This window comes from Balaenoptera musculus, chromosome 3 (assembly GCF_009873245.2).
Source record: "Balaenoptera musculus isolate JJ_BM4_2016_0621 chromosome 3, mBalMus1.pri.v3, whole genome shotgun sequence".
Lineage (NCBI taxonomy): Eukaryota > Metazoa > Chordata > Mammalia > Artiodactyla > Balaenopteridae > Balaenoptera > Balaenoptera musculus.
Window position 1 is genome coordinate 30,620,176 of NC_045787.1, and position 27,455 is coordinate 30,647,630.

Consider the following 27,455-nt stretch of genomic DNA (forward strand, 5'->3'; position numbering starts at 1 on the left):
CTGCTCTGCACTGGAAGTCTTCTAGGCGCTCTCATCCTAGAACTCCCTGCCCCACTATTTCCTTGGATTGACACACACTCTTCTGGGAGCTTCTGGAGAAGGGATACATGGGGGAAGTAATATGTGCAGCCTTCCATGTCTAAAAATTTCTTCATTCTACACTCACAGATAGTAGTACAGATACTACTATATCTGTAGATAGATTGGCTGAGTACAGAATTTTAGGTTGAAAATAATTTTCACTCAGTATTTTGAAGATGTAGCTGCGATATCTTCTAGTATCTGGTACATTGTTGAGAGGCCTGCTACCATTCTTATTCTTGATCCTTGCACAAGAGATGCTTTTCTGATTGTTTCTAGGATTTTTTTCTTTATACATCAGGTGCTCTGAAAATTCATGGTGACCTACTTCAGCATAGATCTTTTTCTCTATTTATTTTACTGTGTGTTTAAGGGCACCTTTTACTGTATATACTGAGGTCTTTCAGTTTTGGGAAATTTTTTTCTTGTGCTATTACTTTGATAATTTCCTTCTCTCCATTCCACTCTTCTCTCTTAACAGAACTCTTATAAAGGAGGCCAGTGCAGGTCTTTGACTCAAACTCCAACTTTCTAATCTTTTACCTCCAAGTCTTGTCCTTTGCCTTTGTCTCATTTTCAGAAGAATTTCCCCATTTTTCATTTAATTTCTCCACTTGTACTTAATTCCTTAAAAATTTCTTTGATCACATTTTTAATTCTAAGGAATTCTTAACTGTCTTCTGCTTGTTCTTTTTTATAACATCATGTCTTTTCAATAAATACAGTATACGTCAACTGTCCAAGGATAGTTTTGTTTTAAATTTCTCTGTTTTCCCACATTGCATCCATTTCCTCTGGTTTCTCCTGGTGTCTGTCTTTCAGGGTAGAAGCTTTCTCAATCATCTGGTTAGCCCTGGCTGCTTGTCATGTTCGAGAGTGAGCCACTAAAAGGCTCACTGGAAGCCTGGTGTACATAGGTGGGGTTTACTGGTGGGTGGGCTTCACTTATATCATGGATGAGGAATGACCAGGTGGGTTCCTGGCTTTTCATTGGGATAATCCCCCAAATATCAGCATCTTTTATGTCTTTCCTCAGAAACCACTTACTCTAATCCTCTCATCTCCTGCCCAGAAAACAGGCCTAGCTGATGATGTCCTATTAAGCAGGTGGGAAGGAGGAAGAGGGAGAGTCACACGGTTTGCTACAGTGTCCCTTGTCTGGAAGCTCTCTGGTCCAGAATAAACCTATTGTTCTCATGCAGGGGACAGAGCACTCACATGAGCTACATGAAGCTGGTGTAGGACTTGGGGGTTCTAACTGCTCCTTACAGACTTACAATCAACTCCCGCAGTTCAGCCCAGATTCATCCTAACCATTGGCCTCCACTTCTGGCACCGCAGGATGAACCAAATTACTTCTTACTGATGCCCAACTGTCCACCTAGACTGCCCGCCCTCCACTCCTCTAGGTCACTTGGCCCACTTCCACACCCAGCGTTTCCAAATCCTCTTCTGTGCCTCTCCAGTTCTCTGTGTCTTTGTGGCTTTATGCATTGTTGTTGCTTTTTCTCTATTTGGCTCTAACTTTAGTGACCAATCCACCCTAACTAGAAGTCTACATGTTAGAATTTTAACTGGTTCAAGTGTAAAATTTCTGAGCACCTGAGGGAAATTACACTAGAGTCTGGATGTTTGCAGAATCTGATATTTAGGGTTTCCCTCAACTTTGAAGGTTCAGGAAATGCAGAACTTAGTGGTCTGGGGGAGGCTCATGTTTACGCAGCTGCTCTCGGGACGTGACTAAGCTACTGCCCAGTTGGTCAGCATCTCCCTGTGGCGTTGTTGTTCTCTACTTGTCAGGCACTAAATATTATAATTAAAATGGTTTCTTTCCAAGGAAAGGTCATTAAGGAAAATAAAAGCTCTCAAATTGAAGAGATGATAAGCTTGTGTTGTTCAGCCATGAATAAAAAGCATCTGACTTCCAACAGAAATGTAATTTAGGGTTTAAAGCCAAAAGTCTGCACAAACATTTCTGTATTTGTAAATTTGAGGATTCTCAAAGGTCTGTGGACATACACTTACCACTTGTCAAGGACTGACTGTACTTTTTAAGATTTAATAGATACACACATCCCCAATCAAGTCAATTAAGTTTCCTAGCTCATTAAGGTCGTGGCTGTGTGGATGGCTCTTTGTCAGATAAAAGGAGATTCTGAAGCCATTCTTTAGGTTCCTGAGTTTTCTCCTCCATTAGTATAAGTACAGGAAGACCTTTTTTTTTTTTAAAGTAACCTTCATAAGATGCTATGTTATGGATCATGCAAGATTAGAAAGAGATGCTCTCTGTCCTGGGGGGCTCACAAAGGCCTCAGAATAAATGATTTAAATGATTTCTGAAAGACTACATGCCATTGATCACATAATAAAATCTTAAAAATCTCATATTCATCAAATGACTGCATTTTCACTTCCTTATTTTTCAGAGCGTTCTGGAAATCTGTATAAACTACTCAGTAGCTTCTTTACTTCTTTTTTTTCTTTCCTCGTTTTTTTTTTTTTTTTGTAGTTAATAAAGAACTTCTCAGAAACAGTATACTTATTCTAGTAATTTACTTACCCGATTCCAAAACCCTCATCTTAGATGTGTCTCTCTCTCCTTTTTCAAAGTAAAATAAATACCCTCTTAAAAAGCCTCTAAGCTCTTCCACAGGAATTTCTTCCCATTTCACTAATATCGAATCTGCAGACGTATCCTCAACAGTAAAATTTGGTGCAACAACTGGAGCTGTAAAAGGAAAAAAGTCAATAGCTAAAGGAGGGTTTACTAATACAGAGCAAGACATTAAGGTTTAATGAGATTTCTAGCCTCAAAAATAGCTAAACTTGTAATGAGAACTTTATTTAATCATAAACTTTCACAGATATTATCACAAGCACTTTTGCTGTGAAGATACAAAGGTAGAACTTACAACTTTCAGACATAAAACATATCTAGGGAGGTAACCTATGCAAAATCTTTAAATGGCTACTAGAATAGGCTTTACTCATATTTCCCCTCTTTACTGATAGTCTTGAATAAGTTAATAGTTTTAAAACTTTGTATAAGTGTAAATTAAGTATTTTTGACATCCAAATTAAGATTTAATTTTCTTAATGACAACAGTAAAATTATGAAATATAAACATTAAACAAATGAAAAATAAGTAATGATAAATAATTTTACAGTTATCATACAAATTATTTTTCTTCCTTGAACTAATAAACATCTCAATTCAATCTATTTTTAGAATTCAATCTTAAAACTGATGTTGTTGGGCTTCCCTGGTGGCGCAGTGGTTGAGGGTCTGCCTGCTAATGCGGGGGACGCGGGTTCGAGCCCTGGTCTGGGAGGATCCCACATGCCACGGAGCAACTAAGCCCGTGAGCCACAACTGCTGAGCCTGCGCGTCTGGAGCCTGTGCTCCGCAACAAGAGAGGCCGCGATAGTGAGAGGCCCGCGCACCGTGATGAAGAGTGGCCCCCACTTGCCACAACCAGAGAAAGCCCTCGCACAGAAACGAAGACCCAACACAGCCATAAATAAAATAAAAAAAAAAAAAAAAAAACAACAACAAAAAAAACTGATGTTGTTTTATAATTTCTCATATTACCTTGAACTCTAAGAAAACTTACCCATTTAACTTACCCAATTCTTCTACATATCCAATTATAGAACGTAGTAATTGATATCCTTGATTTCTGCACCCGTACACAAAAAAATTATATCTTACACCTGGTCGAAACTGATCTATAAGATGAACACAACCAGTAAACGTTCCTAAGTACATATTAGTATGAATATTTTAGAAATATCAAATTTATAACAACACACTTTGAAATTTCCAAAACTAATTTTAAAAAGGTTACAGAAAATCCACATTTTCAAAATTGGTAAATATTCAGATTGAAAACTGACTCAACAAAAATTAAACTCACTTCTGTTGTAATGAACAGTTTAGTATTATAACATGACATCACCTTGAAGGGAAAAATTGGTAATCAAGGCTTTCATTTTGTTCCTTCAAATTAAGCAATGACAACTTCTTCCCAGATTTGGTCTAGGGTCAGTTTTCTAACCTATCCCAGGCCCATGTCATGCCTCTGAAAAAGCCCTTCCCTAACTAGTGTTATTTGTGGGTTGGAAAGAACCCACTGCTCTTCCCTTGTTCCAAGAAGCAGATACTAAAATGTCCACTCTACTTGGACACTTCAGTGTTAAAGGAAATGGGCCATAGAGTCTACTCCTCTTTACAGCATCAGCATTTAGTGCCCTTGAGTTAACTCCACAAGACATACAAGAGAAGCACCTTAACTTCGATCCAAGTGAATCACTTTTAAATGCCTCCTCGATACAATGCAACGTGTAAAGTGTTAGGACCACAGAGGTGGATATATAACAAGGCCCCTGGCCTGGAGCAGTTGGCAGAGAGGTGGCAGGACAGATGAGGAGGGGTAACCATAAGACCCTGTGTTAGACTAGAGGGATCTATCACAGAGCCTGTGGCCCCTTCAATGAGGGACCAAGTGAGCCTAAGAAGATCAGAAAAAGCCACCAGGAAGTGATATTTGAACAGAGCCTTGAAGGGTACTTAGTAGCTCACCTGCAGTGATCAAGGAAGAAGACACTGCCTGGGGGAAAAATGGCAACCTATGGGATTGCATTTAATTTGTGGAATACAATTATTCTAGTGTGGTTAAAGCACTTGCTCTCCGATTCAGAACACCAGTGGTCTGCAGGCTCAAAAATGAGATGGTTACCTCTAAAAACCACTCTGCAACTTTTTCTGGGGGGGACAAGTGTACTTGAGGTTCTGATTTTACACCACATGTATGTTAGTAAATCTGTACCTAGTTTTATATTATGATTATGCATACCAATATTCTATAGCGTTCTTCCGCCTGAAAAAGAAAAAGAGCCTGAGGGGTTAGCGCATCAGGAATGTGTTTTGGGATCATAAAAGAGAGAGGATAGTTGGAAGAGTGGGTGACTGAATAAGAAAGGAATAGGAAACGTGCAGGTTTTGGCCACACCCTGTCCTAGCAGCAACAAGTAAAAGACAAAATCCCCAGCCACTTAAAGCTCTGAATAGCTTTAAAGTTAAATCCTGGTGTGATCACATACTAGTTTTGTGACCTTGGGCAAGTTACCCAACTTCTCGGAGCCTTTGTCTTCTGAGCCACTACAGGGCCTTTGTTCACCTGCCTCAGCATCAAAAGTCCTCCTTTTCATCCTACAGGTCTCAGCTTAAACTCACATCCCAGATATTTCATCTAAAGAGACACCTCTTCACATCACTCCACCCTGCCCCAGTCCATTCTGATTATTCTCAAAGCCCAGGTGAGAAAGGAGGGAAGAGGGGTCAGAATTTATACAGAGAACACTACAACTGTGTAAGGCTCAGGCAGCTACACATGTTGCTGGTTAGTGACGTAAGCTGTAAAAAGAATAAAGGCGACCATCAAGTCATTGGCTAATTATTAACGTGAAGGAGTCTGGCTGTATTCCAAGTAGAACTGGAAAATAACCTGAAGCCACATGTAGGAATCCAATGACCGGGACTCATCCTTACCATGTGACAGTGAGCAAAGTAAACGAGCAGAACGTGCTCCCTGGGAGAGAAGGGACCAGCGGCCGCTTGCTCTCCTGAACTTCACTAACACGTGAGGGAGAGCCGAGAGGGGGAATGACGTCAAGAAGCTTCACTACCAACTGGTTCCAGAATTCCCACAGGTAAAGGCACAATCCACTCTCACCAGTTACTCAGAAGGAACAGTGATAGTGGAGAGAGGGCCAGAATTCCAAAGGACAAGGCTGGTTCAGCCTGTAGGTTACCACATACCCCTCCTGGTTGCGTCATCTCAAGGGCAGCCCACCATGCGGGGCTCGCGGCTCCTGAGCTGTCAGGCACTGGGAGCTGCCCCTTCCCTGCTACGCCCCTGCCGCCCCCCCCGCCGCCCCCGACCTACATCAGGGTACATGGTAACGGCTGCAACTCCTTTGTGCTCAGTAACCTGGGCCCTGGGCAAACAAGGGCAAAAAGATGGTGAGTGACACCATTACAATTATAAATAATGCTGTGTTGAACACTCAGGTGTAAATCTGTGCTGCTCTCGGATTACTTCTTAGAATAAACTCCTAGACAAGTAATGACTAGATCAAAGCCTATGAATGTTTCACACACATACTGCCACAAACTGCCTTCCAGAAAAGTTAAACCAATCCACACGCAGCCCAGCGGTGAGGGGACAGTCACTGCAGTGCAACCAGTCATTCTGTATGCTGCTCTTTTTAAAAGCATTTTTTTTGGTAGGGAGCACGCTGGAGTGTATACGGAAGTAGAAACATAATGGTGTACACATGAAAGTTACATAATGTTATAAACCAACGTTACCCTTATAAAAAGTAAATTTTAAAAATATCTTTAAAGAACTTTAATTGCGAGACACTCACCAGATTCTATTATAGTTTCAGTGCTGTTCGAAGGGACTTTTTTCCAGTCCATGAGGCAGGGTTCAGACCGAGATGAGTTACACCACTTAATTACATAGTCACAAGTCACGTTGGGGTCATAATTCCAAGTGAGCAGAATCCCATTTCCCATTCTAACAGCCTGCTCTATTTTGAGATCATCTTCAAGAAAGAAGGATATATTACCAGTGTTAAAAATAATGTTTTAAGGTAAATCTCATGAAAATGGGCAAGAGTTATAAAAATCACTTCACCGTGCAGACATTGCAGAATAGTGCTAAACTAGATAAACCTTTAGCAAAGTTTAGAAGTGCTGCTCTGTTGTTTTCGTCTTAACTATGGCAATTACCTGTGCATATATATTAACTCAGCAGATGGAAAAAAAAAAAAACCATGAAAAAGCACCTAGGATCAGGCAGTGACATAACTGGGTCGGGACACGAGGATCAAGAGCCATGAAGGATGGGGCAGAGGGAATACAGGCGCTAGAGGGTGGCATGGCAGCTCGGGGGCGGGGGGAGAGGCAGGCGGGAGGCTGGTGAAGAGCACGCGTGGGTGTCAGAATCCCCCGTCTCCTCGTCCACTGTGGGTGTGAGCTCCACGAGAGCAGACGGGGGCTTGTGCCTGCAACTCCAGCCCCGAGCACAGGCCATGCAAAGCAGGAGCACGATGACATGCAGTGAATGAGTGGGTGGGCCAGCCCCTCTCTTCCTTTCAAGGGAGACTGCTACCCCCGGGGTGGGCTGAAGGCATTGTGAAGACAGGACAGTGATGAAATGCTGTGGGGTGGGGTGGGATGGGATGGTCAGTGTGGGCAGAGAGGGGAAAGCGTCCGCGGAGCACGGATGGGTGAGGTGCAGAGGCTGGCAGAAGGGGGCCGTGGTGAGGTTTGGTTTCCTCATCCTGCCAGATCTCAGCCTAGGCAATAAGGGAGGCCCAAGGTTGGGGGTGAGGAATTAGCATGGGTTAGGACAGCGTGGCCAAAGGGAGAGGGAAATTTTCCAAGAAATAGGGGAAAGAAGTAATTTCTCTAACTGATGTATATTTAAGGGTTCAGTAAAAAGCCATGGAAAGGTTTTTTTGAACAAAATTTGCATTCATAAGCAACTACTACTGGACACAAGACAACAACTTGGCTGGGAATACAGAAGACTTTGGATATGACAGCTTCTTGACTCAATGTGACTAAAAATCCACAAGGTAACCTGCGCTGAGGCTGCAAGGCCTCTGACGCGGGAAATCCTCAAGGAACAATGATTTGTTCCGAACTGCATTAACTGTCTGAAAGCTGATAGCCAGACCATTGTTAGTTCTGTAAATTACTGTGTCCTGACGGACACACAGAAAAGGTAGGAATATAGTTCTTGAATTAAAAGATAACATAGCAAGAGCCATTAAATACCTAATTTAAATCAGCAGGTTATCTTGCTATGGGCGTTCACATCTCTCTCCCTTTTCTTTCTTTTGACTCCATACCACTGCCTGCAGACCTCTCTTCTCCAGTATGCACTGCTATCTGGGCTCTGGATGATATTGTGTGTCTCAGAATGTACGGTGTGTCCCCAATTCCTTCCTTCTAATGTGCCCACAACAGACTGAAACGAAGAACCAGTTACGTAACAAGCAGTAAGACACTGCCTCAAGCAAGAACTGGAAAGATACTTAGGACCCAAACTGGACCAATTTTTCTGCCTCTCCGAGTGGGTAGTCATAGAAAGGTGCTCCCATATTAGGGTGGGATAGCAAGGGGGACCAGGGAATGACTCAGGAAGAGGAGTTAACTAGGAGAAGAGGCAGGAGTGGCCACTGAAAACTTGTGACTCAAAAAGCTGTCAAGGCAGCTAAGGAGGAACGGACTAGTCACTGGTAATCCACCAAATTTACAGGGGGGCACTAAGAAATTTTAAAATTATACTGCAGTTGTTTTTTTAAAGCTTACACTGAAGATCTAATTTAGACTTTAAGAATTTCTTATCAGTAAAGGATTCCTATTAATAAAGAATGCCTTATCAACAGAGCTGCCATTTAAAATGAGTATTTGTTCCTGCCTGACAGTTTGAAAATTGCCTAGCTGACGTTAAGTATCAACTGTCATGGTCTTGGGGAGATATGTGAAAATGTTATCTGAATAAACTGTTAAGATATTTCTAAGAGTAATATCCACTACCATAACTCTACAACATTACGTGTTAAAGTAACTGGGTTTAGTAATATTTTATCCATCAGTGTAGACGCTTCAAGTCAATACTAATAACTGCTGCCTCTCAACATCAATACATGACATTAATCTGCCTGTTCCTCCTTACACATCAGCAGCAGCAGGGTGTATGAGAAGAAAGCTGACATTTATGAGAGCAAGCAACACCTTCCAAATGTTTCACCTTAATTTCTTGTTCTTATACACTACTTTTATCTTAAGTACTCACCATTTGGAATTTCCATACTAGCTATTTTAGAAGGTGGCGATGAGCCCACAGAATTTTTTGCCACCACACTGATGATGTAGTCATTTTTATCAAGTTGTATTTCTGCCTTATGTTGAGGATCAGGAATTTCAGAAAGGGATTGTGTTTCCTCGTCTGATGAACATGATACATTATAGGAAAGTATTTTTCCATTAGCTTCATTAATGGGTAAAGGCTACAAAAACAGAAAAATAAATTCCGCTATAAAAACCTGCGAGGAGTGATTATGCGACAAGGCAAGGCCGTCGAGTCTGAACTGGACACTCTGCTAATCCTAACAAAGTAATGTCAGAAAAGATGAAGTTGTTAACAGTGCACAACACAGATTTAAAATCCACTGAGATAAATCAGGAAAGTGATGCTGAAGAAAAACTACACTTGCTGTAAGCAGTAAAAGCACACAGAAATATAAAAATTAAGTAACAAAATATTTAGCCTCCTATTTTTCAGAAGTAAACCAAAGGAAGTGATAAGCAACATTCCTCTACGTAAAAAATAAAATATTAAAAAGTATGGCATCATGTTTTTTTAAACAGTTATTGTTTTCTCATTTTAAAGTAGTACTTGCTCATTATAGAAAATGTGGAAAATACTAAAAAGTTGGAAGAAAGCAAGAAAAATCTCCCATATTCCCATCTCTTAAATACTCTTACATTGTGATATTTCCTTCAAGTTGTTTTCCTAGACGGAGATTTTTATTAAAATTGTTTTAATCATACTATACAATTTACATCTTTTTTCACTCTTCTATAATACACACTTGTCCATAATACAGTTATATACATTTTAATAGCTTTATATTTCATGTAGCATTTTAATCACTTTACTTGAATATTCCTTAAATAAGTGAAATTTAAGGTGTTCCCAATTTTTCACAATACTAAAATAAATCTTTTGGTGCAACATTATTTTTTCATGGCTAGGATTAATTCTTTAATGTGAGTTCCCAAATTTGGACGTACTGGATAAAAGGAAATAAACATTCAAACTTTTTTTTTTTAACATCTTTATTGGAGTATAATTACTTTACAATGGTGTTAGTTTCTGCTTCATAACAAAATGAATCAGCTATGCATATACATATATCCCCGTATCTCCTCTCTCTTGCTTCTCCCTCCCACCCTCCCTATCCCACACCTCCAGGTGGTCACAAAGCACCCCAGCTGATCTCCCTGTGCTATGCGGCTGCTTCCCACTAGCTATCTATTTTACATTTCGTAGTTATATATATGTCCATGCCATTCTCTCACTTCGTCCCAGCTTCCCCTTCCCCTTCCCCGTCTCCTCAAGTCCATTCTCAATGTCTGCGTCTTTATGCCTGTCCTTCCCCTAGGTTCTTCAGAAACATTTTTTTTTTTTTTAAGATTCCATATAGATGTGTTGGCATACAGTATTTGTTTTTCTCTTTCTGACTTACTTCACTCTGTATGACAGACTCTAGGTCCATCCACCTCACTACAAATAACTCAATTTCATTTCTTTTTATGGCTGAGTAATATTCCATTGTATATATGTGCCACAACTTCTTTATCTATTCATCTGTCAGTGGACACTTAGGTTGCTTTCATGTCCTGGCTACTGTAAACAGAGCTGCAATGAACATTGTGGTACATGACTCTTTGAATTATGGTTTTCTCAGGGTATATGCCCCGTAGTGGGATTGCTGGGTCATATGGTAGTTCTATTTTTAGTTTTTTGGGGAACCTCCATACTGTTCTCCATAGTGGCTGTATCAATTTACATTCCTACCAACAGTGCAAGAGGGTTCCCTTTTCTCCACACCCTCTCCAGCATTTATTGCTTCTAGATTTTTTGATGCTGGCCATTCTGACTGGTATGAGGTGATACCTCACTGTAGTTCTGATTTGCATTTCTCTAATAATTACTGATGTTGAGCATCCTTTCATGTGTTTGTTGGCAATCTGTATATCGTCTTTAGAGAAATGTCTGTTTAGGTTTTCTGCCCATTTTTGGATTGGGTTGTTTGTTTTTTTGATATTGAGCTGCATGAGCTGCTTGTAAATTTTGGAGATTAATCCTTTGTCAGTTGCTTCATTTGCAAATATTTTCTCCCGTTCTGGGGGTTGTCTTTACATCTTGTTTACGGTTTCCTTTGCTGTGCAAAAGCTTTTAAGTTTCATTACGTCCCATTTGTTCATTTTTGTTTTTATTTCCATTTCTCTAGGAGGTGGGTCAAAAAGGATCTTGCTGTGATTTAGGTCATACAGTGTTCTGCCTATGTTTTCTTCTAAGACTTTTATAGTCTCTGGACTTACATTTAGGTGTTTAATCCATTTTGAGTTTATTTTTGTGTATGGTGTTAGGGAGTGTTCTAATTTCATTCTTTTACACGTAGCTGTCAAGTTTTCCCAGCACCACTTACTGAAGAGGCTGTCTTTTCTCCATTGTATGTTCTTGCCTCCTTTATCAAAAATAAGGTGACCATACATGCATGGGTTTAACTCTGGGCTTTCTATCCTGTTCCATTGATCTATATTTCTGTTTTTGTGCCAGTACCACACTGTCTTGTCAGTCAGGGAGCCTGATTCCTCCAGCTCCGTTTTTCTTTCTCAAGATTGCTCTGGCTATTCAGGGTCTTTTGTGTTTCCACACAAATTGTGAAATTTTTTGTTCTAGTTCTGTGAAAAATGCCAGTGGTAGTTTAATAAGGATTGCAATGAATCTGTAGATTGCTTTGGGTAGTACAGTCATTTTCACAATGTTGATTCTTCCAATCCAAGAACATGGTATATCTCTCCATCTGTTTGTATCATCTTTAACTTCTTTCAACAGTGTCTTATAGTTTTCTGCATACAGGTCTTTTGTCTCCTTAGGTAAGTTTATTCTTAGGTATTTTACTCTTTTTGTTGCAATGGTAAATGGGAGTGTTTTCTTAATTTCTCTTTCAGATTTTTCATCATTAGTGTATAGGAATGCAAGAGATTTCTGTGCATTAATTTTGTATCCTGCTACTTTACCAGATTCATTGATTAGCTCTAGTAGTTTGCTGGTAGCATCTTTAGGATTCTCTATATATAGTATCATGTCATCTGCAAACAGTGACAGCTTTACTTCTTCTTTTCCGATTTGGATTCCTCTTATTTCTTTTTCTTCCCTGACTGCTGTGGCAAAAACTTCCAAAACTATGTTGAATAACAGTGGTGAGAGTGGACAACCTTGTCTTGTTCCTGATCTTAGAGGAAATGGTTTCAGTTTTTCACCATTGAGAATGATGTTGGCTGTGGGTTTGTCATATATGGCCTTTATTATGTTGAGGAAAGTTCCCTCCATGCCTACTTTCTGGAGGGTTTTTTATCATAAATAGGTGTTGAATTTGGCTGAAAGCTTTTTCTGCATCTATTGAGATGATCATATGGTTTTTCTCCTTCAATTTGTTAATATGGTTTATCACCTTGATTGATTTGCGTTACTGAAGAATCCTTGCACTCCTGGGATGAAACCCACTTGATCATGGTGTATGATCCTTTTAAAGTGCTGTTGGATTCTGTTTGCTACTATTTTGTTGAGGATTTTGTATCTATGCTCATCAGTGATATTGGCCTATAGTTTTCTTTCTTTGTGACATCTTTGTCTGGTTTGGTAACAGGGTGATGGTGGCCTTGTAGAATGAGTTTGGGAGTGTTCCTCCCTCTGCAATATTTTGGAAGAGTTTGAGAAGGATAGGTGTTAGCTCTTCTCTGAATGTTTGATAGAATTCGCCTGTGAAGCCATCTGGTCCTGGGCTTTTGTTTGCTGGAAGATTTTTAATCTCAGTTTTAATTTAAGTGCTTGTGACTGGTCTGTTTGTATTTTCTATTTCTTCCTGGTTCAGTCTCAGGAGGTTGTGTTTTTCTAAGAATTTGTCTATTTCTTCCAGGTTGTCCTTTTTACTGGCATAGAGTTGCTTGTAGTAATCTCTCATGATCCTTTGCATTTCTGCAGTGTCAGTTGTTACTTCTCCTTTTTCATTTCTAATTGTATTGACTTGAGTCTTCTCCCTTTTTTTCTTGATGAGTCTGGCTAATGGTTTATCAATTTTGTTTATCTTCTCAAAGAACCAGCTTTTAGTTTTATTGATCTTTCCTATCGTTTCAATCATTTCTTTTTCATTTATTTCTTATCTGATCTTTATGATTTCTTTCCTTCTGCTAACTTGGGTTTTTTTTTGTTCTTCTTTCTCTAATTGCTTTAGGTGTAAGTTTAGGTTATTTATTTGAGATGTTTCTTGTTTCTTGAGGTAGCATTGTATTGCTATAAACCTCCTTCTTAGAACAGCTTTTGCTGCATCCCATAGGTTTTGGGTCGTCGTGTTTTCATTGTTATTTGTTTCTAGGTATTTTTTGATTTCCCCTTTGATTTCTTCAGTGATCTCTTGGTTATTTACTAGTGTATTGTTTAGCCCCCATGTGTTTGTATTTTTTACAGATTTTTTCCTGTAATTGATATCTAGTCTTATAGCATTGTGGTCAGAAAAGATACTTGATCAGATTTCAATTTTCTTAAATTTACCAAGGCTTCATTTGTGACCCACGATATGATCTATCCTGGAGAATGTTCCATGAGCACTTGAGAAGAAAGTGTCTTCTGTTGTTTTTGGAAGGAATGTCCTATAAATATTAACTAAGTCCATCTTGTTTAATGTATCATTTAAAGCTTGGGTTTCCTTAATTATTTTCATTTTGTATGATCTGTCCATTGGTGAAAGTGGGGGGTTAAAGTCCCCTACTATGATCGTGTTACTGTCGATTTCCCCTTTTATGGCTGTTAGCATTTGCCTTATGTATTGAGGTGCTCCTATGTTGGGTGCATAAATATTTACAGTTGCTATATCTTCTTGTATCGATCCCTTGATCATTATATAGTGTCCTTCTTTGTCTCTTGTAATAGTCTTTAAAGTCTATTTTGTCTGATATGAGAATTGCTACTCCAGCTTTCTTTTGATTTCCATTTGCATGGAATATCTTTTTCCATCCCCTCACTTTCAGTCTGTATGTGTCCCTAGGTCTGAAGTGGGCTCTTACAGACAGTATATATACAGGTCTTGCTTTTGTATCCATTCAGCCAGTCTATGTCTTTTGGTTGGAGCATTTAATCCATTTACATTTAAGGCAGTTATAGATATGTATGTTCCTATTACCATTTTCTTAATTGTTTTGGGTTTGTTATTGTATGTCTTTTCCTTCTCTAGTGTTTCTGGCCTAGAGAAGTTCCTTTAGCATTTGTTTTAGAGCTGGTTTGGTGGTGCTGAATTCTCTTAGCTTTTGCATATCTCTAAAGTTTGTAATTTCTCCGTCAAATCTGAATGAGATCCTTGCTGGGTAGAGTAATCTTGGTTGTAGGTTTTTCCCTTTCATCACTTTAAATACATCCTGCCACTTCCTTCTGGCCTGCAGAGTTTCTGCTGAAAGGTCAGCTGTTAACCTTATGGGGATTCTGTTGTATGTTAATTGTTGCTTTTCCTGCTGCTTTTAATATTTTTTCTTTGTATTTCATTTTTGATAGTTTGATTAATATGTGTCTTGGCATGTTTCTCCTTGGATTTATCCTGTCTGGGACTCTCTGCGCTTCCTGGACTTGATGACTATTTCCTTTCCCATATTAGGGAAGTTTTCAACTATAATCTCTTCAAATATTTTCTCAGTCCCTTTTTTTTTTTCTCTTCTTCTTCTGGGACCCCTATAATTCGAATGTTGGTGCATTTAATGCTGTCCCAAAGGTCTCTGAGACTGTCCTCAATTCTTTTCATTCTTTTTTCTTTATTCTGCTCTGTGGTAGTTATTTCCACTATTTTATCTTCCAGCTCACTTATCCGTTCCTCTGCCTCAGTTATTCTGCTATTCATTCCTTCTAGAGAATTTTTAATTTCATTTATTGTGTTGTTCATCATTGTTTGTTTGCTCTTTAGTTCTTCTAGGTCCTTGTGAAATGTTTCTTGTATTTTCTCCATTCTATTTCCAAGATTTTGGATCTTTACTATCATTACTCTGAAATCTTTTTCAGGTAGACTGCCTATTTCCTCTTCATTTGTTTGGTCTGGTGGGTATTTACCTTGCTCCTTCATCTGCTGTGCATTTCTCTGTCTTCTCATTTTGCTTAACTTAACTGTGTTTGGGGTCTCCTTTTTGCAGGCTGCAGCTTCATAGTTCCCGTTGTTTTTGGTGTTTGCCCCCAGTGGGTAAGGTTGGTTCAGTGGGTTGTGTAGGCTTCCTGGTGGAGGGGACTGGTGCCTGTGTTCTGGGGGACGAGGCTGGATCTTTTCTTTCTGGTGGGCAGGACTGCGTCCAGTGGTGTGTTTTGGGGTGTCTGTGACCATATTATGATTTTAGGCAGCCTCTCTGCTAATGGGTGGGGTTGTGTTCCTGTCTTGCTAGTTGTTTGGCATAGGGTGTCCAGCACTGTAGCTTGCTCGTCGTTGAGTGGAGCTGGGTCTTAGCGTTGAGATGGAGCTCTCTGGGAGAGCTTTCGCCGTTTGGTATTACATGGAGCTGGGAGGTCTTGGTGGACCAATGTCCTGAACTTGGCTCTCCCACCTCAGAGGCTCAGGCCTGACACCTGGCCAGAGCAAGAAGACCCTGTCAGCCACACAGCTCAGAAGAAAAGGGAGAAAAAAAGAAAGAAAAAAATAAAATAAAATAAAGTTATTAAAATACAAAATAAAGAAAATTATTAAAAATAAAAAAATTGGGCATCCCTGGTGGCGCAGTGGTTGATAATCCACATGCCAATGCAGGGGACACGGGTTCGAGCCCTGGTCCAGGAAGATGCCACATGCCGTGGAGCAACTAAGCCCGTGTGCCACAACTTCTGAGCTTGCACTCCAGAGCCCGCGAGCCACAGCTACTGAAGTCTGCATGCCTAGAGCCCGTGCTCCACAACAAGAGAAGCCACTGCAATGAGAAGCCTGCGCATAGCAACAAAGAGTAGCTCCCGCTCGCCACAACTAGGGAAAAGCCCATGCGCAGCAAGAAAGACCCAATGCAGCCAAAATGAAATAAATAAATAAATGTATAAAAAAATAAATTAAATAAATAAATAAAGTAAAAAGTAACAAAGAAGAAAAAAAAAGAAGGGAGTAACCAAACCCAAAAACAAATCCACCAATGATAACAAGTGCTAAAAACTATACAAAGAAAACAAAAAAAAAATGGACAGACACACCCCTAGGACAAATGGTAAAAGCAAAGCTAAGCTATACAGACAAATTCACACAAAGAAGCATACACATACACACTCACAAAAAGAGAAAAAGGAAAAAATATATATATCTATATAAAAAAAAAAGGAAGAGAGCAACCAAATCAATAAACAAATCTACCAATGATAATAAACTCTAAATACTAAACTAAGATAAACATAAAACCAGAAACAAATTAGATGCAAAAAGCAAACCCCAAATCTACAATTGCTTCCGAAGTTCACTGCTTCAATTTTGGGATGATTCGTTGTCTATTCAGGTATTCCACAGATGCAGGGTACATCAAGTTGATTGTGGAGATTTAATCTGCTGCTCCTGAGGCTGCTGGGAGAGATTTCCCTTTCTCTTCTTTGTTCACACAGCTCCTGGGGTTCAACTTTGGATATGCCCCGCCTCTGCATGTAGATCACCTGAGGGCGTCTGTTCCCGCTCAGACAGGACGGGGTTAAAGTAGCAGGTTATTAGGGGGCTCTGGCTCACTCAGGCCGGGGGGAGGGAGGGGTGTGGAGTGTGGGGCGAGCCTGTGGCGGCAGAGGCCGGCGTGACGTTGCAGCAGCCCAAGGCGCGCCGTGTGTTCTCCTGGGGAAGTTGTCCCTGGATCACAGGACCCTGGCAGTGGCGGGCTGCACAGGCTCCCGGGAGGGCAGGTGTGGACAGTGACCTGTGCTCGCACACAGGCTTCTTGGTGGCGGCAGCAGCAGCCTTCTCGTCTCATCCCCGTCTCTGGTGTTCACGCTGATAGCCGCGGCTCATGCCCGTCTCTGGAGCTCGTTTAGGCGGCGCTCTGAATCCCCTCTCCTCACGCACCCTGAAACAATGCTCTCTTGCCTCTTAGGCAGTTCCAGACCTTTTCCCGGACTCCCTCCCTGCTAGCTGTGGCGCACTAGCCCCCTTCAGGCTGTGTTCATGCAGCCAACCCAAGTCCTCTCCCTGGGATCTGACCTCCGAAGCCCGAGCCTCAGCTCCCAGCCCCCACCCGCCCTGGCGGGTGAGCAGACAAGCCTCTCAGGCTGGTGAGTGCTGGTCGGCACCGATCCTCTGTGTGGGAATCTCTCTGCACCCCTATTGCTGTGCTCTCCTCCATGGCTCCGAAGCTTCCTCCCCCCGCCACCCACTGTGTCCACCAGTGAAGGGGCTTCCTAGCATGTGGAAACTTTTCCTCCTTCACAGCTCCCTCCTAGAGGTGCAGGTCCTGTCCCTGTTCTTTTGTCTGTTTTTTCTTTTTTCTTCTGCCCTACCCAGGTACGTGGGGAGTTTCTTGCCTTTTGGGAAGTCTGAGGTCTTCTGCCAGTGTTCAGTAGGTGATCTCCACATCTTACTCCTCTGCCATCTTGAAGGTCTCCCTCACATTCAAACTTCTTTATTTATATAGCTAAACTGCTTTTTAAAATAATTGCTCCAATTTATACAGCAATGCATGGGACCCTCTGATCCAGACTGACACTGACATTAATACTCTGCTGAAGACACTGCTCCAACAGAGGTCCCCGACGGCTCTCCGATGGCCTGGTCCAGTAGACATGTTACCATCCTAAGACTTGTGGGTTTCATTTGATACTATTCATTCCTTCACACATCCCCCTCCACTGGCTTCTGCAAAAGCTATTTTCTTCTGGTCTTCCTGCCTCTCTGGCCTTCCCAATCTCCCCTGCTGGATCCTCCTCCTTTGCTGGTCCTTTATATCCTGCCATCACCTACAGTTCCACTCTTGGCCTCTTTCAGCCCTGCGTGCTCTCCCTGAGTGATCCCATTTATATGCTTACTCACAGCTATGTCTTTAGCTCAGACCTCTCCCGAGCTCCAGAGCCTTACATCAAACCACGTCCTACTGAACTGTACTCAGATATCCTTGTGGCACATGTTTAAAAAACTCAACATGTCCAAAACAACTTAATTTTCCAACCAAATATGGCAGAACCATCAACTAGTCACTGACGTTAGAATCCAAATCGCTTCAATATTTTTAATCCTTGGTTAAACATTTATCTCGTTTGAACAATATTCTAAACTTTCTCACATTGAAGTAATTTATATAATCGTTACTATATTATTGTGAAATCTGACAGACAACTGCAGGTAGCCAGGGGATTTGCTAATCAAGAGTAAGAGGGGATGCACAGTCATATACGGACAACCTCAAAGCAATGGAATGTGTACACAACTTGCTCACAGACTTCAAAGATTTACTTTACTTAAAGCTGTAAAGATGTCAAATTTTTATAAAAATAATAGTTTAAATTTCAATAACAAAATTAACTGTTTAAAAGAATCTGGTTATAACTGTTCCTATGAAATCTGGTGTAGAAGACAATTGTTTGTGGTTTTGATGTTCATAAATCAGATAAAAAAATACAGCAACAAAAACATTTGCTCTGGTAAGGAAAAGCTAGTAAAACATAATGCAATTCATATTTTATCTAAAATTTTAGAAAACTATGTAAAACTTTATAATTGTCATATTATAATGCAATTTACTTAGGGGACAACAAATTACACATGATATATATAAAAAGTTGGTTTCCTAGTCATTGAAGTGAAAATGCAACATAAACACTTGAGATTCTCACTTGTGGTTTCTGGCTGCATTTCTGACTAAAGTGAGAGAGATGGAATTCATGAAATCCTCCGTCCTTTACAGGCCTCATAAAATCAAACTAAAGAATGCTCAGCTCTTGACACAGAGATCCTCACTACAGTGACTGTGGTGCATCTGCAGTGATGTGGAATCTGGGGCTTTTAGAAGCCAGGTTACATTCTCAGCAATACTGTACGCTAAGCCAGTCTGGGAAATCCTGGCTCCCTGATAACCCAGGTACCATATGTAAGTTAACTAGTTCAGCATAATAAAGTTATTTAAATATTCAAGGAAGAATTAGATATTTACCTTCCAATATATTATTAAATTTTTTCCATCAGAACTCCACTCTCTCCAAGTATCTGGTCCCTTTGAAGGAACTAGAAGAGAGATTTAAAAGTTAGTATTTGAAGATGCATACTATGTCAGTTGATAAGATCAATAAGTGGGATGGTGGTATTTGAAATTTTTGTCTAGGTTTTTGAAATTCTCAATAAAAATGTGAAGAAGTCAGTGGCTTCCACTTAGAAAATAGAGCAATGGAAAAGCTGAGCTCCAAATGTCTACAAAACACAAGGCCCCTTACAATGGGTTAAAATCACCCTCAAGTCCCTCAAAAATGGGTTCAAGGCTGCCTCTCCATCTCACATCCGTCTCCCTCCCCTTACTCAAGCTGGCTCTGGCTACACACTGGCTTCCTGGTTGTTCCTCAAGCATGCCAAGGACACCTGCCCCAGGCTTTCTGCACTTCCTATGCCCTCTCTTCCTCTGCCTAGAACTTGCCTCCTCTGAATTAACCACGTAGCTTCCTTCACCACCTCCTTTATATTTCAGATCAAGTGTCACCTTATTAGTGAAGTCTCTTCCAGCTGCTCTATTTAAAATTGTAACCCCTCCTCCTCAACCGCCTGGCCTTCATTCCCTAGCCCTCTCTCTAGGTTTTATTTTTTTCTGTGGCACTCACTGCCACCCAATATGCTATTATATACATATTTTAAAAACTCATTTCTAATCCCCTATCCTATAAACTCCATGGGCAGAGACTGCTGTTTTATTCACTGCTATATTCCTAGTAACTAGAACAATTCCTGACACATGGTGGACACCCAACAAGTATTTGTTAAATGAATTAATGCCTTCGTCTTAATGAGGCGTAAATAAAATGCTTCCTCTTGGCAACAACAGCTCACAACTGAAAGCAAAAGCAGCCAGTCTCCAACATGACCAATGATATTGGTCTCGCTTCCTGACATTCACGCCCTTGTGTGGTCCCTCCCACACTGTATCAGCGTTGTCCTGCGTGACAAGTAGGGTACGGCAGATGTGATGTATGTCCCTTCTGAGGCTAGGACATAAAAGACATTGTGGAGGCTGCCTTGTTCTCTCTTTGATCACTAAGTCTGGGAGCTGCTGGCTGCCATGTTGAGGACACTCCGGCAGCCCTATGGAGAGGCCCGCGTGGTGAGGAACTGAGGCCTCCTGCCAACAGGCATGTGACTGAACCATCCTGAAAGCCAATCCTCTAGCCCCAATCAAGCCTGCAGCCCCTACCCACATCCCGACTGTAGCCTCAGCTAAGCTGTCTGAATTTCTGATCCACAGACACTGTGAGATAACAAATGTTTGCTGTTTTAAGCCACTGAGTTCTGAGGTAATTTGTCATAGCAACAGATAACTAGTACACTCTCTCCCTGGACTCAAGCATGATCCAAATAATTCTTACATGTGCTGTAAGGATCCACTCTCATCTTTCTAGTCTTCATGTGGAGAGACAAAATCTGGGTTAATACCTGTCCTTTTTTGTCTTACTGTTTGTTAAATTTTTTGGAAGAAGTTTTATAGTCCCTATATTATATAGTTCAAACAAAGCTTTTGCTATCTTTTGTTGAATGATTTCTGAAAATTACACCTATTTCTAAATTTTTTGCTTTGTTTTAAAGCTGACATCTGCTTAATCAAGAATAGTATCTCATTCTGTCTTTAGAAGTTATCATACTTAGAAAACCAGTTATCTGATTTTATAGATATATTGACTTGGGTGTACCACAAAAACTAAAGTTCAAGAACTTGTAGTCCCATCCATTTCTCAGGCCTAAGTCACAAATAAAAGTTCCACCAAATTAGCTTTATTAATAATTGTTTTCAATAAACAGACACTCTAAATAGGTTATTAAAACTCCAGGAATAGGAGGAAAGAGTGTGAGAAAAATCACTCTAAAATCTTACTACGGTTTCAAGTTTGGTTTCCTATGTATCATTTTAATACAGCTGCAATCATATCGTGGCTAGGGTAGCCTAGTCCTTTCACATAACACATGCCAAGCATTTTTCCATAGTATCACAAAACTTGAAAAACCATCATTTAAAATGTCTGTATGGTATTTTACTAGCAGGCATTATATAGTTACACAATTTATCTAAACATTCTCCTGCTTTTAGTCACTCTGGTGACATTTTCTTTTAAAAACAAAATTTCAGGATCCATAGTAATAATTAGCCATAAGTCACTCAGTTAACTTACTGGCTTCTGTGGTTAAATATTGTTTTTCATTGCTCCACTTGCTCCATTTCCAGAAGGGGTCAGTACAACAACGAATCCGAAAAGTATATATGGTATATGGATTTAACTTATCCACAGCAGCAAGATAACTTGAATTTTCTATTCCTCTCATTGTGACATTCCGCTATTAGAAACAAATATATATATTACATATATAATATCACATGTATATGAATACATACATATACGCATATATTTTTTTTAGAAGAAAGCCTCCCAAATTTGTAACATAAATTGACTGAATGTCATAAGAGTTTACCTCTATAAAACCAAGGCAGTTCATCCACTATATTTTAATTCTTATATAAATGCCAAATCTGTGAAATTATGTTCTGCAACAGCAATAAATAAAATTGAGTATCTTTTTAGTCCAAATGTTGGATCTAAGTAATAATGGTCAATTAATTATGCAGAGAAGATGATATTCAGTCAATGGTTAAAGGTAATGCAATATACCTTAGTATAACTTAGTAATCTAAGATGACCCTGAGGATTAAATACATTATTCAGATGATACTTGGAAACTGACTGGAGGCAGGCATCACCGTGTGCACCTTTTTTATACGGCACTTAGAACCTCTAGTGTGCTGCTAAACATGTAGACTATTCAACAAACATTTAAACTAAATAAATTAAGATGAAGCACTTCTAAACAAATTTGAGGATTTGCATGCCTCAGGAAAGTCTCTGAGTTCCCAACTACTTACCGCAAAGAAGTTTTTTGGGTTACGTTTTGCAGTTTGACTGATTTTCTAGAAATTATCAGTAAGTTTCCAAGTGACTATTTAAGTACATCATTTATTTTGGACCTACCCCAAATTACAAGATGGTGCAGCATAAAAGTCAACCTAAGTATTTAAAATGTACAAAAAAGCCGTGTTTTGACTTATAACGCCCAATTATAACTTGCTCCTATTGCTGCACTTAGCAGTTTTAAAAATCACATCCTCTCTTTGGTGCCGATTAGTCCGTTAACTAACACCAATGGTTACAGCAAAAACTACTAATTCATTCACAAATTTATTGAGCACCAGTTACATGCCAGGTACTATACTAGACCTGGAAATATTCTGAGTAGTAAAAGTCAAACTTACGTTCTATAATATCCGGTATTATAATTGTTTTTAAGTGCTAAATATAATGCTGTTATGACATTGATATATAATGTCTTCACGCTTAGTAAATCTCTATAATAAGTAATCTGAGCACTTATGCATACCAATTTACTTAATTCTTTTTGAAAACTAAGTATTTTATCCAAAATAACCTCAAGGGAAGTTTATAGAAGAATCTTACTCACCAATTCATGTACTGAGTTAGTTTTATTAATTTCAATTTGACATAACAGTTTAATCTTTGCAAAGCTGCCTGGTAAATGCCAGGAAAGTGTAACAGCTGTTGAACTGATATCCTTCACTTTGACTGAAGTAGGAATATGGGGATGAACTGTAAATACAATTTTCAAAGATTACTTTAAAAGCTCTTTTCTAATATGACAAATGAGAGTCAAAGAAAACAAAAAACAGAAGAGATGTCATCACTGCTGATCAACAATGTTCCACCCACCGTTGTGTGGAATACAAATCTCACCTTTACTGCTGACACCAGGCCAGCATTGTTTAAGAACCATTCACGCTCAAGGTTCCTCAGTTGGCATCAGAAATACTAAAAGGTAGTAAGTCAGTCTCTACCTTTAAGGAACCCCTCATTTACTTGGGGACTGACAAACAGAAAGAAGGAAAATCAACAAGAGTATATACATTAAGTCCTAAAGGTGTAGTACAGATATTCACTGCTACAGGAATTTAGATGTAAGTGTAGATGTACAGTGAAGATAGGACTTAAGATGAGCTTTGAAGGATGAATCAGAATGAAACTGGCAAAACAGTTGCAGAAAATCATTTCAGGCTGGGGTCTTGGCAAGAACAAAGGTACAGTGAAGCAAACTGCACATTACACTGGTGATAGTGCATATACCAAATTGAGTGATGGGAAAGAATCACGTGGAAGATATGGCTGAAATGGCAGAGGGCAGACAAATATATATAAAACTGCCATGCAAGTATAAGATGTAGCTTTTCTGACCTTATGGAAAAAATCAAGACATAACAAAGATAATGAGAAGGAATAATTGATAAAAGTGACTTATATTCACAAGTAAGGCAACAGGAGCATCTACTAATCACTTGCCAGGCTGTATTATAATGCATTTGGTTTAAGCCCTTACGCCCCTGACTGTCTCTAAGAGAAGGCCTCTACGCCACTGCTCTGTGTGTTGCTGAGCCTGGCACAGAGTTGATACACATGGAATGACCACAGGAATGAGTGCCAAAAAGACACGCCTCTTTTATTTCTATTTTGAGCTGTACATTAATAGGGTTGGTAAAAATTCAGAAATCATCAGCAGTAAAAAGGAACAAACTATTTACTGATACATACTTGGATGGATCTCAAGGACATCATCCTTAGTAAAAAATGCCAACCTCTAAAGGTTAAATAGTGTACAACTCCATTTACACACCATTCCCAAAATAACAAAACAATAGCGATGAGGAACAGACTAGCTGTTTTCCAGGAACAGAGATTCTAGCACGTGCCCGTGTGTGTTGATGGGGGTGGGGGTGGTGTTGCTACAGTGACAGCGGGAGGCGGTTCCTGTGGGTGACAGAAGAGTTCTGTATCTGAACTGTATTGGTGGGTTGCGTGAATCTGTACGTGGATCTGACTGCACAGAACTACACACACACACACACACACACACACACACACAATTAAATGCATATAAAAACTGGTGAAAACTGAGCAAGGTCAGTAGTCTGGTTCAGTGTTGAACCAGGGTCAACTGCCTAATTTGGACATGGTACTACAGTTACATAACATGCTACCACTGAGAAAGTCGGATGAAGGGCTGTAATTATTTTTGCAACCACCTGTGAGTCTACAACTATTTCAAAATAAAAAGGTTTTAAAAATTGGGCAAAAAACTGTTTTCAGAAATCAAAAACTATCAGATAAAGCCACTTACAATTTCTATGAAACAATTCAAATTTTTATTTGAATTTAATAAAACAGTAAAACTTGAAATTATAAAGATTTTTAAATGAAATTTACAAAATTAGTATTAAGTAACTATAAAGGAAATAATCAGTAAAAAGTAATCTCTAGAAGCACTTTTCATTAATCTCAAGACATTTTACCACTTTTAAAGTTATTTTTAAGACATTGGTTTATGCAGCAGCTTACCTTTTTCAGTTATGTTAACTAAAAGTGTTGATTCTGATTGACCCAGAGGATTTCGAGCATTCAACGTAAAATTGTATATTTCTTGATTTGGAAGCATTTGAAAGAATAACTGATAGCTTTCATTTGTGGGCAACTCAACTCTTTTAAATCTAACATATTTTCCTGAAAAACTGAATTAAGAGAACATTAAGGAATATTAAAATAATTTCAAAATGGCAAGAGATTTATTGCAGGAAAAGATGAACGGGTAAATTTCTAATAAATTTTTTTTTAAGAAGTCTGTATTTCTAATTACAGATATACTACATACTCAGGGAAGAAAATATATACAATGCAGAAAACAGAAGAAAAAAATCAGCCATAGCCCACTACCCAGAGACAGTCTCTGTTCATATTTGAGGGTTCTTCCTTCTAGAGGCTTTTTTAAAAAGACGACAAGATATCAAGTCTGCATGTGTCTAAAGTGCAGTATTTATAGTATACCCAATTTTCTACAGCATATTTTGTTTTATATTTGTTCTCATAATATAAATGAAACAGAGCATCTTCTTATGTCATTTAACATCCTTCCAAGGTACTCCTCACTGTTTGACAACCTTTCCCAGAGACCTTTACCTTTCAAATAAAGTGTAACTTGTATTGCGTGGGCCCACCAAGAATGTCGGTCTTCCTGGATTCCAAGTGCATATAATCTCTTTTAAGTCATATGTCTCACAGTTCAGTTTTTGAGGAATATCAGGTGGATCTAATAAAAAAAAAGAAAAAAAGGTAGTTACTTTGATTATGTATATTTTCTCTGAAAACATTATGTTTCATAAATGTTAATTACATTTCGGACAATTTCCTTAAAAAATCATTTGCTTACATTTTGAATGGTGCAGGAATTACCATTCTTTGTATAGCATGTTGATTCAGAGTTCATATTACATTAGGAGTGATGGATTAACTTAAGAGTTAATCACTTAACTTAAGAGTTAGTCACTTAAGAGTGACCATTAGCTCATTTGGAAACTCCCCAATAGCAACCTGAAGAGATCAACTATCATGCTTTTCCCTTAAATCCCATTTCAGAGTCCATCAAATCTCTCAAAGGAACCTTTGTCCAACTAGTTAAATCAGAAAAATCTACAGGTTAAAAGTATTATTACCTATCCTCTTTATACTGTGATTTGAAAAGAAGTACCAAATCATAAGTCAGTATAAGCCACGTTACAAGCTTCAGAGTTCTTAAATAAGTTGTAAGGACTATTATTTACAAAGCCACTCTTGGTAAAATTCTACATATCCCTATATTCCAAGTGACTACTGATCTTTTGTTGTTTTCCTTCTTTAATGAGACTGTTCTGTTTTTGTAGGGGCAAGACTAGAAAAAGAAAAAAAGTTGTTTTTGTTTTGTGAGGCAGAGTGATAAATAAAAATTCTACAGTCTGACACTGATTATAGAAAGTGATATTTCTGTAATCTTACTTAACCAAGCATATACAGAAACTGATATTTCCTACTGTCATATTTATCCAAACTATCTTCCATGGAGGTAAGTTTTGTTAAACGACTATCTACTCATTGAAAAAGTCTAAAAGATAACTTTATTTTTAAAAACCTGAATTTTTAAAATAGTCCTTAGTTTATCAAACAAGACTTAGAAAATTTCACATACTTTCCCCAGAGATAAGCATTACATCCTTCAAGTATCTTAGGTAACATTAAGAGAAGTAATGAGTATTTATATGAAAGTTTACCAACTGGATAATAAAACTAACACAGACATATTTATTTTGAAAACTGTTTTAAACTTAAGGACAAACTCTTTTGGTCGTTTTATTAAATTCACATACCCCAAATTTTGAGGATATTTAAAATGCTGATTATTTTAGGATTTGGCAGATATATTAAGTTGAAATACTTAAAATCCAAATAACAGGAGCAAACTAGACAGAAGTAGAAGGAAAAATTGAAGGAGAAAAAAATATGAGGGGGCAGTACTTGAAATATACTGATTTTCTTTTCAAAGAAATTCACTTACAAAAGAATCAATTGAAGCTAGGTAAAAGCTCGGTATAAATCAATTGTCTTTCTATGTAGCAGTATATAGAAAACGCAATTTAAAAACATCAATTTTTAATAGCATCAGAAAACATCAAACACCTAGGAATAAATTTACCAAAAGAGATAAAAGACCTCATATCACTAAAATAAATCAAAGAAAATCTAAATAAATGGAAGGTTATACCATGTTCATGGTTTGGAAGACTCAATATTCTAAGAATAAAAATCCTCCTAAATTGATAGATTTAATGTAATATCAATCAAAATCCTGTCACGTTTGAATGTGTATGTGTGTGTGTAGGGGAAAACTGACAAGCTGATTCTAACATTCTTTTCAGCCTTTTCAGTAAATGATGGGATAACAAGCTACCCATAAGGTAAAGGAAAGTAAATCTTGATCCCTAACTCACACCACAGTCTGCCCTTGCTGCAAGTTTCTAAAGAGCTCCCTCTGAAGTGAAATGTTACTGCTGTTCCTGAATTGACAAATATTGATCAATATTTCAACCTCCAAATGTTATAAAGGAAAGCTAAATTATGAACTAAATAGGTTTGCTCTAGAACTATGATAAAAGATTAGAACATTGTTAGAAACAATAAAAACAGTGAATATTCTCATCTTTTAAGTTTTAATTTTTTATTTCATTCTTTTAAGTGAGTATCTCACTTTTTGGTATCACTTATCAAGCAGTTTCACTACACTGGTTCTTTACTTAGACTCCATGATCATTTGTGAGGAATGTTGCACATCACTTCCTAAAATTCCATTTAGGAAAGAAAATTTAATTTTTTAAATTTCTAAAATTTAAATTCGAATATATCCTCACTCTCACTTGCAT

The 27,455-nt window shown here is 38.8% G+C and overlaps 1 protein-coding gene across 4 annotated transcripts in view; it reads right to left on the reverse strand.

Moving 5' to 3' along the window:
• Nucleotides 1-27,455, reverse strand: part of LIFR (LIF receptor subunit alpha) — a 91,748-nt gene that overhangs the window by 11,666 nt on the left and 52,627 nt on the right. For all 4 annotated transcript variants that reach the window (XM_036846780.1, XM_036846777.1, XM_036846781.1 and 1 more), the window contains 9 exons: nt 25,186-25,315; nt 24,571-24,740; nt 22,628-22,773; nt 21,289-21,451; nt 19,077-19,147; nt 8,959-9,172; nt 6,515-6,694; nt 3,710-3,811; nt 2,642-2,809 (listed from right to left, as the gene is read on the reverse strand). In XM_036846780.1, coding sequence (XP_036702675.1) covers nt 2,642-2,809; nt 3,710-3,811; nt 6,515-6,694; nt 8,959-9,172; nt 19,077-19,147; nt 21,289-21,451; nt 22,628-22,773; nt 24,571-24,740; nt 25,186-25,315 — 1,344 coding nt within the window. The remainder of the gene's footprint in view (nt 1-2,641; nt 2,810-3,709; nt 3,812-6,514; nt 6,695-8,958; nt 9,173-19,076; nt 19,148-21,288; nt 21,452-22,627; nt 22,774-24,570; nt 24,741-25,185; nt 25,316-27,455) is intronic.